Consider the following 18,129-nt stretch of genomic DNA (forward strand, 5'->3'; position numbering starts at 1 on the left):
CCGCGACTCCCGTGCGGACGCACGGGTGTCCTGCTAGTTAAGAGTCAAGTTCAATTTAGCCAAACAAATGTTAATTTGCCCTCTATTAATTATTTTCATTTCAAATAGATATATAATTATACAGCAAAAATAATTGTCATAACTAAATGTATAGAAAAATTTCTACAAATTTTAACTCAACCAATAGAAATATTAAATTGTTTCGTCAAAATAATAAAAAGAAATATTAAATTATTAAATTGGACGATGATTATTGAAATTCAAACCCCAATTCTTCACTTTGTGTCTGGAGCAGAATAAAAAGATAAAAATCATAGTAGATATTCTTGTATTTTAAGACACCAATAATAATACCAAATTGATATATAAGAGATAAAGTGTTTAGGATCACAAATGAAGTGTTTACTTTTGTATACATAAAGGTCAACACCCTTATATAAAGGCAACAAACTCTAGAATTAAAGAATAAAGAACTTCATAATTAACTACACTTGATCCCTTTCAATCAAGTGACACCGGAGGACACAGACAAAGGTAGGGGTGGATAATGGGTCGGATTGGGCCTAAAATAGCCAACCGGCCCAATTCACGGGTGGAGAAAAGCAACCCATATCAAACCATTTTTGGGTTTTGGGTAAAGCGGTTTCGGATCACACGGGTCACGGGTTAGATGACTGGGTTCATCAGTTTCATTTCAGACAAAATAAAAAAATTAGATCTCGTAAAGAAAAAATAACAAAATCGAGAAAATCATCAAATGAAGCCACAAATTATAGAAATATGAAAGAAGAAAAAAACCAGAAAACCCTTTAATAAAATTTGCTGAAGATGAAGAAATAAAACATATCTAGTGCAAAAGAGACAGATCTACGGGTGTGAAGTGGCAGCAGATCGTAGATAACAAAAACAATATAAGCAAGTATATATGGTAGTTTGAGACTTTGATGTGTGAGAGAAGAGAATCTGGAAAAGACTAGAAGTGGAACACATAGTAGTACTCCCTCCGGTCCTTATTATAAGGAACAGTTTGGAAAAAACACACATACCAAGAAACCTTATCTTTCTTAATAAAAATTCTAAAATTTTACAATCTATTACAAAACTAACCTTGGTGTATTAATTTATCCTTAGGGAATATATCAGTCTAATTAATGCATAACTTTGGAATGGATACAATTTAATAAGGGTAAAAATGGAATTGTAAGAATAAATTTAATGATTGTTTCTTATAAAAAGGACCAAATTTTTTTCTCCAAATTGTTCCTTATAAAAAGGACCGGAGGGAGTATTTTACAAGAGTACTAGAAGACATATAAAAAACAACAACCAACCATAATACTCCCTCCAGTCCTTTTTATAAGAAACACTTAGGGCAAAAAAATTGGTCATTTTTATAAGAAACTTTGACCAATTTTCAAATGTTTTAAATGTCCAATTTCACTTGTGCCCTTATTTAGTATGAGAGAGAATTTAAAAATAAGTAAGTTAGTTGAATAAAGAGTAATTAAATAAGGGTATACATGGAATAAATTTAAATTTATAAGAGTATTAAATGAAAATAACTATGTTAAATGTGCTTCATTGGTCTGTGTGATTTTTTCAAAGTGTTCCTTATAAAAAGAACCGGAGGGAGTACATGGAGGAAATTTATTGTAACGGAGAGAGTATTTGTAACCTACACTACATCTCACCTACTTATGATCACACTATCACTTTTCAAGGATTTGGTTTCGAAAGCATATTATGTTTTCAATGCATATAAATAAATAAGGGTCATGCTAACCGGTGCCCCCGGGACACTGGTTAAGGAAACCAAAAAAGGAAATTTTAAAATTGAAAATAACACTTTTTAGACTTTCGAGGCGTTGACTGCACAAACTTCAATATGATATTACTATATTTGGTTCCTTAAACAATGTCCCGGGGACACTGTTTAGCATTTTCCAATAAATAATACTAATAAAGTGGCTTGATTACTCCAGTTTCTAGTCATAAGTAGTTTCTATTTCTTCTATATAGTTAGACGCGGGTGGATCAGGTACCCGTGGTTTAGAAAAAGCCACCCGAACCCGACCGCTAGTGTCCACTTGAACCTGTTTTTTTAGTCCGACAGACCCGTTTGACATATTGAACCCGACCCATTTCGGGGTTTTTACTTCGGTTTATGCGGATTGAACCGGTTTTCGGGTCCTTGTCCACCCTTAGATATATGCATATCTCATTTTTCAAATTTGATTCATGAGTGGCCTACCATATCATCTTTTCAGGGCTCATTCCTAGGCACATGCATGGAGTATTAAATAGTACTCTTGATTGATGTATGTCATTGTCATGGGTCTTCAATGACAATAGTGAACTGATTAAGTACTCCATATTTTTATTACTTATTGAATTACAAACTTTTTTTTTTGTATTCTGAATTACAAATTTTAGTAAACCAAAAAAACTTACAAACTTTAGTTTTTTTTTAACCAAAGTATTCCGAATAATTACAGAGACTAATTTCGAATAATTACAGAGATTAATTTTTTAAAATAACTGAAATTCATTTAAGAAATTTACTTCTTCCGATAAATATTTTCTATATGCAATGATAAAAAAATCAAGGTCTAAAACAAATATTGATTGGTCACATTATAAGACTCTAATCTCTTCTGTCGGACTCAGCACATGTTAATAAATTGAAGAAAAAATTTATTCAACCCAAGTGAAAATTAATTTTAGAAATGGTGATGCTATACAGACTTGAGTACTCTCTGAACCACAGGAGATATATAGTTGCCTATCATACGGCTCACCAACTTCACTTGCCTCTATGGGAGACTCGCTTCGGGCAGGTTCGGATTACAATACACGGCTCTACGAAGGAAAGGGTTAGTGGGTTGGGAACATTTTCAATATTATTCTTTTTCCGCGAAGAGAACTACAAGACGAAAAAGAAACCCATCTTTTCGACCGGGAAATGCGAGTCTGTTATGTCCACTTTCTTGATATTTAGATGCTGTTAATTTATTAAAAAAAAAAAAGTGTGCAAAATTAGTGACAAAGTAATACTTTAGCAAAAATTCATATCTCATTTCATATATATACTTGAAGGGATAAGAATAAAAAAACTTGAAGCATTATGTTGTTTATGGCAATGGCAAGGACGAGGTACTGCTCAATTACAAACTTGTAGGACGCTAGTGAAGTACCTTTTCCTTAAGTCCTTTCTTAGCTGGAGCTTCCGAAACACATGCATGCACGCGTGCATGCATATACACACACTAAATATAAAAAAAAGGTGCCCCTAAAATTTTGATGTTCTGTGCGGTCGCTCTTCTCGAACAGCCTCTGGAACTCTCCTGTTTTCCTTATTTATGAAATACTCCTAAATAGAAAAATGAAGAAGGTTTTGGTTTACGATTTCAAATTATTTGGTTGGTTCCTGTGTGTGTTTCATGCTTTGAATGTAGGGTCTGATAATTACGTGTGTTAGAAATGAGTTTAAGGTTATTATCAGTAGAGTAGAGTAGATTAGTTGAGTAGCTATAACTGTGTAACTGCAGAAACCACCAAACTCAAACAAAGGAAGGATTAAGCTTTGTGAAGGCAAAAGTAAAGTTACCAGAAAATATGAATTAACAACTCTCCTAAACTGTTCAAACAATAACTTAGGCAAAAATGTAGTAAGAATGTGCATGCCAAACTAAATCAAATTTATGATTTGGTTAAATTATTAAAACAATTTTTTTCAAAAACTGTTTTTTCTTTTTTTTTTGCAAAACCAGTTCAATCTGTTTCAAAACCGATTTATAATACAAATCAACTATTTACTTAAACCGGTTCGAAAACCGCCTTTTCTGTCTAAAACTGATTTTTTCTAACTAAAGATAACTTGGTTCCAATACTTAGAAGTAAAATTTCTACTAGGAGCACCATTAGTATTAAAGAAGTGTGGAATTCATGGACAATGTTGGAACATTGTTCAACACACATTGACAACAACATTTTTTTTATCAATCATTGACAACAACATCAATAGCAGCAAAATCCTTAACCAATGCAAGATTCTATAAACTAACAAACAAGATATCCATTACATATAGTTTAAAAAAAAAACTTATTAGTTTGTTAGACCTAACTGGTTTTTTTAGAACTGAACAACAAAAAACAAGTGTTACAATGTTGTGAAAACAAATAAAACTGAAAAAAATGGCATATTCGTCGCCTGAGAGATTCGAACTCTCGCGGGGAAACCCCATGTACTTAGCAGGCACACGCCTTAACCACTCGGCCAAAGCGACGATCATGTTTCTGGTATTCTATTATTAGATTATACTAATTTAGTATCTAGTAGTTTTAGATTTTGTTTTACAAAGCAAAATGATATTGATGCATAGATACATTGAAAATAAATGTGGGAATTGATGGGGGTAAATAATCAATAATTTGGTAATTAGTTAAAGAATGGGAAACCTTTGTAAAAGGCTTGTGTGATTGACTATTTGTTTGGCTTTGTAAAACTTGATTGAAAAGAGAGTGTGTTTACATCTTTGCATACTCCCTCTAGTCTTGTATGTAAGCAAAATTTCAAAAAAGCACTCCCTTTAAGAAAGTAGGTAAAGGGTATTTAATGATTGAAAAAAAGTATTTAATTTCCAATTTTACCCTTCCTATGAAATGGTTAGACATCCCAACTATGCATTTAGGCCTAGTTAAGAGCATTTAGGCCTCAAGAAATGGTTAGACATATCAAGCATAATTAGTATTTAATTATTATCATTATTATTTTAGGATTTGTATAAAGTCTATAGAGTCAATCACCTTAATTGTTGGAGATATTTGTTCCTTAATTTACTCCAATTAGGTTACTATACTTGTGTATATATACACCTCTTGTAAACTCTCAAAAGTAATGCAATATACAACTTTATTCATTCCTTTATATGGTATCAGTTGGTAACGTTCCAGCCCTACCCTGTTAAACCAGAAAACGCTGTTTTTTCTCCGTTTGCCGTAACACTTTGCCTCCCATGGCTTCCGATGGCTCTCGCTCCATAGCTAACCCCTATGAACCCTCCAAACCCTTTGCGTGTATCACCCTCAGCGGTGTCACCAAGCTTCTCCCTACCAATTACCTCAATTGAAAACTCCAGGTAGAAGCCTTCCTTGATGGTTTTGATCTACTCAAATACACTGATGGATCGTTCCCTGCGCCGACAGCAACGATCACCACCACCGCAACGCCTCCGGTAACATCACCAAACCCTGCTTTTCAAACATGGCGTCGCCAGGATCGCCTCATCTATGGTGCCATCCTCACCACTCTTTCCGACGAGGTGGCCTCCTTGGTGTCCCAGACGAAGACCTCGCACGACCTCTGGGAGCTTCTCAAGAACACCTATGCCAAAGCCTCCCGCAGTCACCTTAAACAACTCAAGGAACGTCTTCGGATGGCCTCGAAAGGTACTCAATCCATCACGACCTACATGCACTCTCTGAAGCAAACTGCTGATCTCCTCGCCTCTCTCGGATCTGCTGTCTCCGTCGAGGACATGACCGACCATGTCTTGCGCGGCCTTGATGACGGTTATCGAGCAGTCATTGATGGGGTCAACGCAAGGGACACTCCAATCACCTTTGATGATCTCCTCGAAAAGCTCCTCATCCAGGAACTCTCTCTTGCTGCTGCTCAACGCCAATCACCTGCTCCTGTTACTGCGCTGCACGCTCAGGCAAGGTCGACCAACAACAAGCCTCGACCAAGTCAGGCACCTGCACCGACCAACCAACGCCCAGGTGATCGCAAACCATTCCTTGGTCGATGTCAATGGTGCAACACCAAGGGACACGTCCTCGCTGACTGCCAACTCTTTCGGACCCAACACCCCAGCGTCCCCGCACCTCCTCGTTCTTCTCCGAGCACCACTGGCCAGGCCCAGGCCCACACCGCTACTGCTGGCACATCCTCGCCTGGTTTTCTGCTCGACAGTGGAGCAACACATCATGTGACCAACGACCTTACAAATCTGGCACTTCACCATCCATACACTGGCCCCGACTCCCTCTTCATGGGGAATGGTTCAGGTTTAAACATCTCTCACTCTGGAACACTTTTAATTAATGATTTATCCTTGTCTAATGCTCTTTATGTTCCCTCCATGAAACAACAAATCATTTCTGTTTCTCAACTCACCAAACAAACTAACTCTGCCGTTGTTTTCTTACCAAACTCTTTTTATGTCATGGACTTGCAGACACGCCAAACAACCCATAAAGGCTCATGTGTGAATGGACTTTATCTGTTGCCCACGACCTCACCTTCCGCCCACACCGTCCAAGTGGAATCCTCTGCTTCCTGGCATCACAAGCTTGGACACCCTTCAACTTCCATCTTTAAATTTATTCAACATCATTTTTCTTTAGGTTCAAATAAATTTCCGCAATCAGATTGTAATTCATGCCAAATTAATAAAAGTCATAAACTTCCTTTTCATGAATCTACTCTTACATCTACTTATCCATTAGAAATAATTTTTTCTGATGTATGGACTTCCCCTGTTTTATCTATTGATGGTCTTCGTTACTATTGTTTGTTTGTTGATCATTATACTCGCTATATATGGCTATATCCCATGAAACTAAAATCTGATGTGCAATCTATTTTTCCCAAATTTAAAACACTAGTTGAAAACTTCTACCAACACAAAATAAAAGTCCTATACACTGACAATGGTGGCGAATACATTGGTCTTCGTTCCTTTCTAAGTACTCATGGCATAAGTCACCACACCACTCCCCCTCATACACCCGAACACAATGGCATCTCTGAACGGCGGAATCGGCACATTGCCGAAACCGGTCTCTCCCTCCTTCACCACGCTGGCCTTCCCCTCACCTACTGGCCTCACGCCATGACCACTGCAGCCTACCTCATTAACCGTCTCCCTACCCCAATCCTCGGGCACCAATCACCTTACTCTAAACTCATCCGCATTAGTCCGGATTATCATAAATTAAAATGTTTTGGATGTTTGTGTTTTCCCTGGATTAAACCTTATGCTAACCATAAACTTGCTCCAAAGTCTACTATGTGTGTTTTTGTAGGTTACTCAGCTGATCAACATGCATATCTATGCCTCGATCCTTCAACTGGACGGATTTACACCTCTCGCCATGTCAAGTTCGTCGAAACTGAATTCCCCTTCCGTTCCCTGGTGGCCCAACCGATCACGTCCACGACCTCACAGACTGGTCCACTCCAACTGCCCGTCTTGCCGACCATCGCTCCACCTACTGCGAGCACCAATCCCACATCCCCGGATACCTCACTTGTTGAGCCTCCCTCCCCGTCTGGCATTTCCTCCCCGACCACATCCCAATCCTCGTCCTCAAATACAACGAGCAATGAAACGACCAGTAATGACCCCCCTTCCTCCTTACAGCCAACATTGCCCCCACAACCACAAACGACCTCTCCCCCCACAACGACCACTGAACCCCATGGCGGTGGGATCATCACCCGGTCCAAAAACAACATCGTCAAACCCATCCACAAACTCAACCTCCATGTCCGTCCCTCATCCCCGATGGAACCTAGTACTATTACCCAAGCCCTTCGTGATCCGGACTGGCGTTCCGCCATATTGGCTGAATTTGATGCCCTACATCGCAACAACACCTGGGAACTCGTTGGTCGTTCCTCTGCTCAAAATTTGGTTGGTTGTAAGTGGGTCTTTCGCATCAAGAGAAATCCAGATGGGTCCATTGATAGGTACAAGGCTCGATTGGTCGCTAAGGGTTTCCATCAACGCCCTGGTTGTGACTACACAGAAACATTTAGCCCCGTCGTCAAACCAGTGACAATTCGGATCATCCTCGCCCTGGCAGTTCGACAAGGATGGTCCGTCCGCCAGCTTGATGTTAACAATGCCTTTCTTCAAGGGACGCTCAACGAGGAGGTCTACATGGCTCAACCACCTGGCTTTGTTAACAAAAGCTTCCCTGATCATGTCTGTCGCCTAAAGAAGGCGCTCTACGGGTTAAAGCAAGCTCCTCGCGCTTGGTATATGGAACTTCGTGTATTCCTGCTCTCCATTGGCTTCGTCAATTCAACCGCCGATGCTTCTTTGTTCATTCAGCGGACACCACGCGCGACACTATACTTGCTCGTCTATGTCGACGACATCATTGTTACGGGGAGCTCCTCGACAGAATTGTCTCGTCTCATTGCTACACTTGCTGCCCGTTTCTCATTGAAAGATCTTGGCTATCTCAATTATTTCCTGGGTGTTGAAGTCATTCCTTCCGCTGCGGGCATGTTTCTTTCACAACGGAAATACATCACTGATCTCCTTCAAAAGTCGGGCATGACAGAAGCTAAACCAGCGTCCACTCCAATAACTGCTACTCCTCCGCTGCTCAAAAACTCTGGTGATCCCTTGCCCTCCCCGACTGAATACCGAGCACTAGTTGGAAGTCTCCAATACTTGAGTCTTACTCGACCAGACATTGCCTTCGCGACCAACAAACTTGCTCAGTTCATGCAGAACCCGAGCACCATGCACTGGTTGGCTCTCAAGCGCCTACTTCGCTATCTGGCCGGCTCTTGCGACAAAGGCATTTTCATCTCCGCGACTGCTCCCCTGAACTTTCATGCGTACTCAGATGCGGACTGGGCGGGTGACAAAGATGATTACATCTCTACCACTGGTTACCTGCTCTATCTTGGCGACACCCCCATCTCTTGGAGTTCCCGCAAGCAACGCTCGGTTGCTCGATCATCCACTGAAGCTGAATATAAAGCCTTGGCCGACACGGCCAGTGAACTCCTTTGGGTACTCTCTTTGTTCACTGAACTTGGTCACACTCCTACAGCTGGTCCTGTCATCTACTGCGACAATCTTGGTGCTACACATCTGAGTGCTAATCCTGTCTTCCACTCCAGAATGAAGCACATAGCCTTAGCTTATCACTTTGTCCGTGAAAACGTTCAACGTGGCCGTTTTCGTGTTTCCTTCGTCTCTACCAACGACCAGCTTGCTGACATTCTCACCAAGCCTCTGCTTCGCCCCCGGTTCGAGTTTCTACTATCCAAGTTGCATCTTTCTTCCAGGTCGCCCAACTTGCGGGGGGATATCAAGCATAATTAGTATTTAATTATTATCATTATTATTTTAGGATTTGTATAAAGTCTATAGAGTCAATCACCTTAATTGTTGGAGATATTTGTTCCTTAATTTACTCCAATTAGGTTACTATACTTGTGTATATATACACCTCTTGTAAACTCTCAAAAGTAATGCAATATACAACTTTATTCATTCCTTTATAAGACATCCCAACTATGCAGCAGAAGGAGGAAGATTCATGACTGACCCATCCGTGTTAACTTTTATCCATGGAAGTGAAGGGGTTTTCCAGATTACAAATGATATGGCTGGAGCATTACAGAACCTTGGTTTGAGTCGAAGACGCTCTAAAATCGAATGTTCTGTGATAGTAGTGAAACCATCCACCAAGGGTGCACTCTAAGCAATAGCGGTAAACACTTTCATCTTCCCAGCATGCAGAGAAATTCTGGCGTTATTAAATCTAATACCATTCCTTGCCATCCAAATACAATGGAAAACTGAGTGATGGTGGCCAAGGCAAGGTTATGGATATGCACACTCCAAGAATTTTTACAACTTTGGAACACTGTTAATATAGTGGTGCATTCAAAATGATGTTCAAATAAACCAATTCCATAATAGTGCTGCAAAAGAGCATGTAAGAAATAAATGAGCTGTGGTCTCAAAGCTCGCTAAACAAAGCACACAAGCCGACACCACCTTTCAACCTTGCCGCATAAGATTATCATCCGTCGGAAGCTTATCATGTATCGATCTCCAGACCACAAATGCAGAAGGAGGGATAAACTGCTGCCATATCCAAGCTGCCCACGCCACCGTACTAAACTGAGGAAATAAGTGAGAATACGCTGACTTTGCGCTAAGAACACCGTCCTGTGATGCAGACCAGACCAGGTCTATCGGCCAATGGTTCTTTGGGCAGAATAACTTGATTAATTCGGGAACCTAATGTGTGATCAAGCGCCAAAATTCTTCTTGGGATTTTCCATCTGCCATTCGTTATAAAAGATGAGACTCAACGTGTCCACAAGCGGGGAGCCTAACCAATTATCCATCCAAAACGAAACCGAATGGCCTGAACCAATGAGCCATATCGTATTTGCTTTGACAGTAGGCACATGATCCTTTATACCATGCCAAATAGAGGACTTCATATATGTTTGAGCAGGATTGCCATGTTTCAAGTATTTAGCACGACATAACGTAGCCCATTGTTCATCGCTAGAAAGAAATTTCCAACTAAGTTGTAACAGAAGAGAGGAGTTAATGTTGGCCAATGGTCTTAAATCCAAATCCCCAGCTTCATAACTCGTACAAACCTTACTCCATGAAACCGTACAAAATTGTGTATACATTTTTCCAAAGTCTTCAATAAGCTACGTGGCCAGAGATAGACATGAAAAGAATATACTAGCATGCCATGAATTATGGATTTAACCAAATTGATGCAGGACAAACAACAAAAAATTCCAATTCATCGAATCAAAAGCTTTTTTAATGTCGATCTTCAAGGCCAAGTTCCCACCATACCTCTTCTTTTGTAATACGTTAATAGCTTCTGAGGCAAATATCACACAATCAGAGATATGCCTATCTGGGATAAAGCCACGCTGTTGTGGAGAGATAATTTTCGAAGCGATAATTTTAAATTGGAAATTAGCCAATAGGATAGGTCGAAAATTCTCAATAGATACAGCCCCTGGTGTCTTAGGGATTAGAATCAGAAGATTGGAATTGAGATTCGTAGGCAGCTTACCCGCCAAAAAGAAAGATTGTACCGATAAGACAACATCAGCAGGCAATTATATTCCAAAAGTGTTGATAAAAATGACAGCCAAAACCGTCCGGACCAGGGGCTCCGTCACCATTCATGTTAAAAACAGCATCTTTAATTTTGACACCGGTTGGCACCTCGGTTAGTCTATAGCATTATCTGCTATTGAGACCATATTTGGTATGCAATTTTGGACTAAATTATTCTGTGTGCAGCTGTTATTCTAGCAAAATATATTCTGGAAATAATGCAAGATATGTTGCTCAAGATCAGCGTCATTCATCAACGCTCCATTGTCATTGTTTATCAAACGGATAGACTTGGTGGCAGCTTTAATCTTTGCCAAACGATGGAAGTATGATGTATTTCGATCACCATGTATGAAATGATGGACTCTGGCCTTTTCTTTCCAGAACTGATCTTGCCCCCAAAGTGCCTTAGTCAGAACTAACTGCGCGTTGTAGTCCAGACGCCGCAACTCATCTGTTATACCATTACTGTCAATTGCCTCCTGCAGCCGGATAATCTCATCAATAGCAAGCTGCACGTTTGTATCAACATTCCAAAACACTTGTTTGTCGCAAAGCAAGCTTTAACCTTTTAAATTTCTGCTGTAGACAATACATAGGAGCCCCATAAACGGGCTTGGACCATATGTCCCGAACAATTCTCTCACAGTCTTCGTGTGCATCCAAGCTTTGAAAAATCGGAACGGTACAACGTGTTTCACAGTAGATACGTTTTGGCTAACCAAAAGGGGATGGTGGTACGAACAATGCTTAAGTAGAGCACAACAATGCACGGACTGCCAATGGGAGAGCCAAGCGTGGCTGCATATGGAACGATCCAACCTTAACGCCACAAATTCAGTACCAGCTTTGCCGTTCGCCCAAGTGTGATTCACTCCAAGAGTATTGAGATGAGACAAATGATTAGCGTTGGACCAAAGCAAAAAATCCTAGCATGAAGTCTTAGGAGGTAACCGCTTCCCTCGTTTCTCATGAGCTCCAAACACCGCATTAAAGTCTCCGAGAAAAATCCATGGTCCTCCATATTGTGCTTGTAACTGAGTTAAAGTATCCCACAACAGTCGACGAATTAGATATGACGCGTTAGCATAAACAACCGCGATATAGACCTTGACAGTTTGGGACAAAGCTTCAAAAACAATGCATTGATCAGATGAAAAGATAGGTGTGAATGAGCTAGAGCCATTTCATAAACCCCAAAGATTGGGATCTTTATTCGGCCGAGAGTTAACACAAAACTTATCTACATGCAAACTGTGCCAATACCAATTCAGCCAAGAATATGATGTCAGGTTTATGAACTTGATAATAATACTTTAGAGTTTAGAGCAGTTCGGGTTTCTTGGTTGCCAAACCCTCTAACATTCCAAAATAGGAGCTTCATAAAGACATGTTAGATTTCCGGTACTACTAGCTAGTCGTTTGTTCGCCTTCTTTTTATGCTTAGAGACATATAGGGTGAATGGTTCTTCGCCTTCAGCGGTGTCCACCCTATGATTTTTAATGAACTGCAGGTCCCTTTGAACCGCCTCATCAAATTCAGTATCACTTACCACCTCAATGGTAGGTTGGGTTTCTGGCACCATACCAACGTTTTCTTTGTCTACTGCACTGTCATCAACTTGCTGCATGTCTGCATTCTCTGTATCTGCTAAACTCATGACTGGAGTGATTGCATCAAATATCCGACGGGAAAGATCCATGTCCACAAGCACATGTGTGTAGTGGCCTAGTTTTATAATTGTTTGATTTTAGTTTCTTCTCTCCGCTTATTTTTAGTTTTTTCATTTTTTTTCTTTGGTTAAATACAATTTTGGCCTAGTTTTATAATTGTTTGATTTTAGTTTCTTAAATTTTAGTAGTTCGATTTTAACCTTTAAATTTTACAATTGTTCAATTTTGGACCACAAATTTACTCTCTTTTACATTTGTTAGTCCTCCGTTGATTTTTTGACTAAAAATTGTTTATGTAACATTTTAAAGTTAAAAAAGAAAAAAAAATCAAAAGTTTTAAAAAATATTTTTAAAACTTTAAAATACTTACCACATAAAAATTATAGTAAAAAAAGTCAACGGGAGACTGACAGGTGTAAAATGGGGTAAATTTAGGGGTCAAAATCGAGCAATTAAAATTTAAGAGTCAAAATCAAACAATTGTGAAACTAATGGACAAAACTGCATTAAGCCTTTTTTTTTTCTTCTACTCCCTCTATTCCTTAATACAAGAAAAGGTTGATCTTTTAGATTTATTGAAACATCGATGTATTTGATCTATTATATAGACTAGTAGATAGATCAATCTTTAAGAATTAGAAGATGTATTTTTTAACGGTAGAATTAGCCGGCATTTCGTCTTTGTGTGTTACCAATGTCTTAGCAATCCTAGATTAATGCATTTTGCAATGCAAACCACTTCTGACTCATTGTTTTTGCCATTGTTGGATCTAGTCATCTAGCCTCATCATCTCCCATTTGCAAGCTTCAAATTGGGTTTCCTTAAAGTTATTTCTTGGCACCAGATCCCAAACACTATATCCTTCCTTAAAACAACCTGCATTAGGACTCAGGAGGGCTTCATGTCAGAGGTGAAGGAAGCACATTCATATAGAGAATGGGTATTCATCCTTGCATTAACATGGCTGAATCCTTGGGAGAACTCATATGCTGCTATTGCTACAATGCTCTACATTCTACAAATAGTTATGCAGAAAATCTTTGGCATAATGTGGATCAAGATCCTCTCCATCTCCGAATAGAGAGGATCCCAGCTCGTATATGATCTTCACAGTTTAGTCATTTTTCCATCCAGAAGTTTCAATTCACTTTGCAATCGCCCATGGGTACCAAGTTGAGATGAAAAGCAAACTAATTGCAGCATCTAAGATGTCATTTAGCTTATACTGATCAATTTGTGGACTTCATAATCCTAGAGAATATTGATAAATGATAATGGTTAGATGGCATTTTTCAAAAATATCGCTAGATATAGAAAAACTATGAAATAAATACATCTAACATTAAACCAGTCCAATAAAATTAGAGTAAATCTTCAATTAAGAATTTCAAGTACAATTTTCTCTTGTTTAGTCTTTAAAGTATATGAAAGGCACTGAGGCAGAAATATGTGGTCCTAATTTTATAAATATCACAATCAGATAATTATTTTACCTAATGAAAAATACAGTAATAATAGGTCGTTTTTACTTTTCTCTCTTATATATGATGGAAAATTATAAATTATTTTTCAAAAGCTCCTATATAGTTTTCACCATTGTTTGTATTTTGATTATTTCTTAAAGCTGATATAAATGAATAAAGAACCCAAAAATGAGATTATTTCTTTTCAGAAAGCTTTTCTGTAAAATGATCTGAAAGAACACAAATGCCGAGATGCTCGTCATCAGCAATTATTGTAAAAATACCCGATCAAAGGTACAAAAACAGGCATATTCCTAACACAACTAACATTCAGTTTCAAAATGAGGTTAGCGAAGATGCAAGAATCGCGGAATTCACACTCACATATATAACTAATATTCTCGTATATATTCTCCCAAGCAACACAAGGTTTTCAAACAATACAAGTAACAAACAGACCTAGTCTTGGGGAATATCAGTCTCCTTTTGGAGATACCGAAATAACTGAGGAATTGTATATGAAGGTTTGTCCCACGATTTGATACATAATTTTGCCACAGCTAGAAGACTTTTAAGCTCCGTACAGTCATAATTGTTTCCAAGATCAGGGTCTAACATCTTATCTATTGAACTGAAAAATCGGGATTCTTGAATCCATTCAATTAAATCAGAACCTTCCATCTCTGAAGACTGACCGGTGACTAGTTCCAGTATGAGAACTCCAAGTTGGAATATAATCTTGGAACTTTCCTGTCCTGTGCTATCTGAAATGGATGAGGCCAGTCAGCACAAGGTGCTTCAATTTTGTATTTTGCTTCACAAGTAGTTTACTAAGAGAAGTTACCTTGGGAGTATGGTGGTATCAATACAGAACTTCCACCAGTAAGAAGGCCAAAATCAGATAGCTGTAACAACATAAGGAAATCTCATTTGATTCTATTTCTAAATAATATTGCTTTATTTGCCTTTGGCAATATCAATCAGATATGATACATTAAATTACAGTGAGAAAGGGAACTATGTCCTTACTTTTGGGGTGAAGTTCTCATCTAACATAATATTGCTAGAGCTGATAGAGACATGACTTATCGGTGGTTCACTGAAAAGAAACAAGTACTCCTGCATTTAGAATCCAAATATGTCAGAAAAGGCCAAAATCAATTAAACATGATTGGCAAGTTTTGGAAGGTACAGATCAACTTCAAAATGACAGCAAATACAAATTGTGTTTTGACACAAGCTAACTTTTAAATTCATCTATGACAATGAACTAATTTCCCTCATTCGTTTTGCCAAATTTGCCGAGCAATTTTTCTTTCAAACAAGGGCCTAACATGAGCATGTGTCAAGTTAGCAGGGATTTTTCCACATCCATAATCAATTTTGGAGACTTGAAATTTCAGGGTTTTCAAATTCAAATTAATTTCAATAGTAAAAATAAAATAAGAATGCAGCATAAAGTTGAAAATATCAGGTATCTTTTGTTTGGACTTTGCGCCTGCTTTAATTTACGGAGCTTACCAGTGCAGCCACAACACCATTAGCAATCTGCAACCTCGTCCTCCAATTTAAGGGAGTCTTCAAGGGGTCTGTCAGCATCCAATCATCAAAACAAAATAAAAATATTGCAAAACACATTAAGATGCTAATCTAAACTTTTGTTTTTCCTTTCAAAGTTTACCATTGAGATGTTCCTTTAAGCTTCCATTTTCTATGTTGTCAAATATGAGTAGTCTGCAGAAATAACCCAATACAAAAAGTTACAAAATTGCTATATCTATCTACCCCCATACCAAAGAAACTCTAACAATCAATAATAACTGTCATTGTCCAAAAGAAATAAGAGGCAGTTTGGATAAACTTTTTTAACATGTACAGAAAATTAATTATCAAAAGAATCTTTTGCTTTTACATCTCAATTATTTTGAAATTTAACTTCTTACATATCTACAAATTATGAAGACTTTTTTATAATTAAAGAACCGTATACTCTTGCAAACTTATTGTAATTGAGAAATTCTCATGAGTAAGAGTTTGCGAAAAACTCAAGTTCCACATTGAATAAAGATAAAGTCTAAAATGAATTTATATTGCCACCCCTCACCTTATAAGTCAAATTCTAAGATGGTATCAAAGTTTATCCATCAGACACAACCCACCAACATAGTATTGGATACAAGTCGGTTTTATTAGGGTTGAGTTAGACACGACCCAAATTCTAAGAGCTAAAATCCAAACTTAAACTAAATCAGTTTCTAATCCTGCTTGAAATAGAAATGCCTATATATAACATTCTTACTAACCAATTAAGTGATATCAAAACTCATATTTCACATTACCATCTATAAATGTTAATGATACAAATTTTCCTACTCAACCAGAAAGAAAGACCAATAAAAATTAAAAATTAAAATGAAAAATGTGAAACCTTTTGCTCTTGCGATTGTGTCCTAAAGAAAAGCCTTTGAGAGAAAGAAGGTGTCGATGATGCAAACGTCCTAACAACTGCACTTGTCTATGAAAATTCTCATCATTTCCTCTATCAAATTCTTTAACTTCTTTCACTAAACAAACACCACCATCACCAAAATTCGCAGCATATGCTGAAACTTCAGAATTGCTATAAACAATTCTTTGAAAACAATCTGTTGCTTTTCTAACTTCCTTATACGAAATTCTCCTCACAAAAAACACCGATCCTGAACAATTCAACAAATTACATTCATCTAATTTGATCAATTATTCAAAATAACATGAAATTAAAACAGATTAACAAGATAATTAACAAAAAACACCGATCCTGAACAATTGAACAAACTACATTCATTGAATTTGATCAAATAATCAAAATAACATGAAATTAAAACTGATTAACAAGTTAATTAGAATTAACAGTGAATTAGTGAAGTAGTTGAGAAAAAGCAATGAGAAGGATTGAATTTGAGTTACCGGAACGAGATCGGTGAAGCCATTGGAGAAGGTAGCGGCGGAGCTTGCGGATCAAGGGATCCATTATGGAGATGATGAAAGTGTCGGTTACAGATAACGGAGTTTGTTGGAAAGATAACACCGTCAAATTCCATTATCAGTTACTTCGTTTTTGTAAAATAAAAGAAAGAAAAAAAAAAGAAAAAAGAATCTATTGTTTGTGTTTAACTTGGATTCAGAGTGAGTGAGACACGCAACGGAATGGGGGGTCAGGTTTAACGTGCGTCGACATGATTCTCACGGGAATGGTTTAAAAATATTGGAAAAAGAAAGAAAAATGTTTTTTTAGAAAACGGAATGCGTAACTGAAAACTGTTTTCTGTTTTAGATTCTTTTATCGTTACTAAAAAGTTTGCTTATCCTAATATTAAGTTCTTAGCACGTAATGCTTCCGGTCATAAGTAAATTTAATTTTTTTGGTACATCGGATAATAAATGTATGTGATCTATATTATAGATCATATACATTCATTTTTCAATGTATCAAAAAAGTTAAATTTGCTTATAAATGTGACCGAATGAAGTATTTGTCAAAAAAAGTTCTTAGCACGCACTCCTTTCGTTTTAAAATATAAGCAAAAGGTGATCAACAAACGTGGATGTATTTAGTTCAAATCTTTAAATAAATACATCAAGGAAAATAATCGGTCGTATTTCAAATGTGATGGAGGGAGTAAATTACTAAAGGATTTAGTTCGACCTAGGTCTTCAATCTTCATAGTTAAACCAATGTACTTTAACAACAAGGAAAATAATCGGTCGTATTTCAAATGTGAGTTGAGTTTCATATTGAATAGACAAGTGGATGTTGAATGATTTATAAGATAGAATATTTTAAGATTTTAGGTTAATGTGTGATATCCAACTCACTTGTGTAGCTGTTTAAGACCTAATATGATAATCTTCAAACCACTCATGACCCAACTTGTGAAAAACACTATAGTAGTAGTAAATAATTAGCCGTTGATGTGATGAAAAAATTTGGTTTGTATCTTATAATTTTCCGATTGAAATTGATCCTTGCTAAACAACGATGAAAATTTTTCTACTAATTAATAACATAAAAAGAAACAATAATCGGTAG

The 18,129-nt window shown here is 37.6% G+C and overlaps 1 protein-coding gene and 1 non-coding gene across 2 annotated transcripts; both read right to left on the bottom strand.

Annotated features, from left to right (window-relative positions):
• Nucleotides 1–4,204: 4,204 nt before the first annotated feature.
• On the bottom strand, nucleotides 4,205–4,286 carry TRNAS-GCU. The gene has a single exon. It is a non-coding gene; the product is annotated as a tRNA-Ser (tRNA).
• A 9,384-nt stretch (nucleotides 4,287–13,670) lies between these two features.
• LOC123897815 (probable receptor-like protein kinase At1g49730) lies at nucleotides 13,671–17,412 on the bottom strand. The gene is made up of 8 exons (XM_045948601.1): nucleotides 17,007–17,412; nucleotides 16,486–16,756; nucleotides 15,739–15,791; nucleotides 15,579–15,646; nucleotides 15,087–15,176; nucleotides 14,902–14,962; nucleotides 14,517–14,821; nucleotides 13,671–13,845 (listed from the first exon to the last, which is right to left on the bottom strand). The coding sequence occupies exons 1-7, from the start codon at nucleotides 17,068–17,070 to the stop codon at nucleotides 14,517–14,519; spliced, it is 912 nt and encodes a 303-aa protein (XP_045804557.1). The 5' UTR covers nucleotides 17,071–17,412; the 3' UTR covers nucleotides 13,671–13,845.
• Nucleotides 17,413–18,129: the final 717 nt, after the last annotated feature.

The sequence above is a fragment of the Trifolium pratense genome, linkage group LG7 (genome assembly GCF_020283565.1).
Source record: "Trifolium pratense cultivar HEN17-A07 linkage group LG7, ARS_RC_1.1, whole genome shotgun sequence".
NCBI lineage: Eukaryota > Viridiplantae > Streptophyta > Magnoliopsida > Fabales > Fabaceae > Trifolium > Trifolium pratense.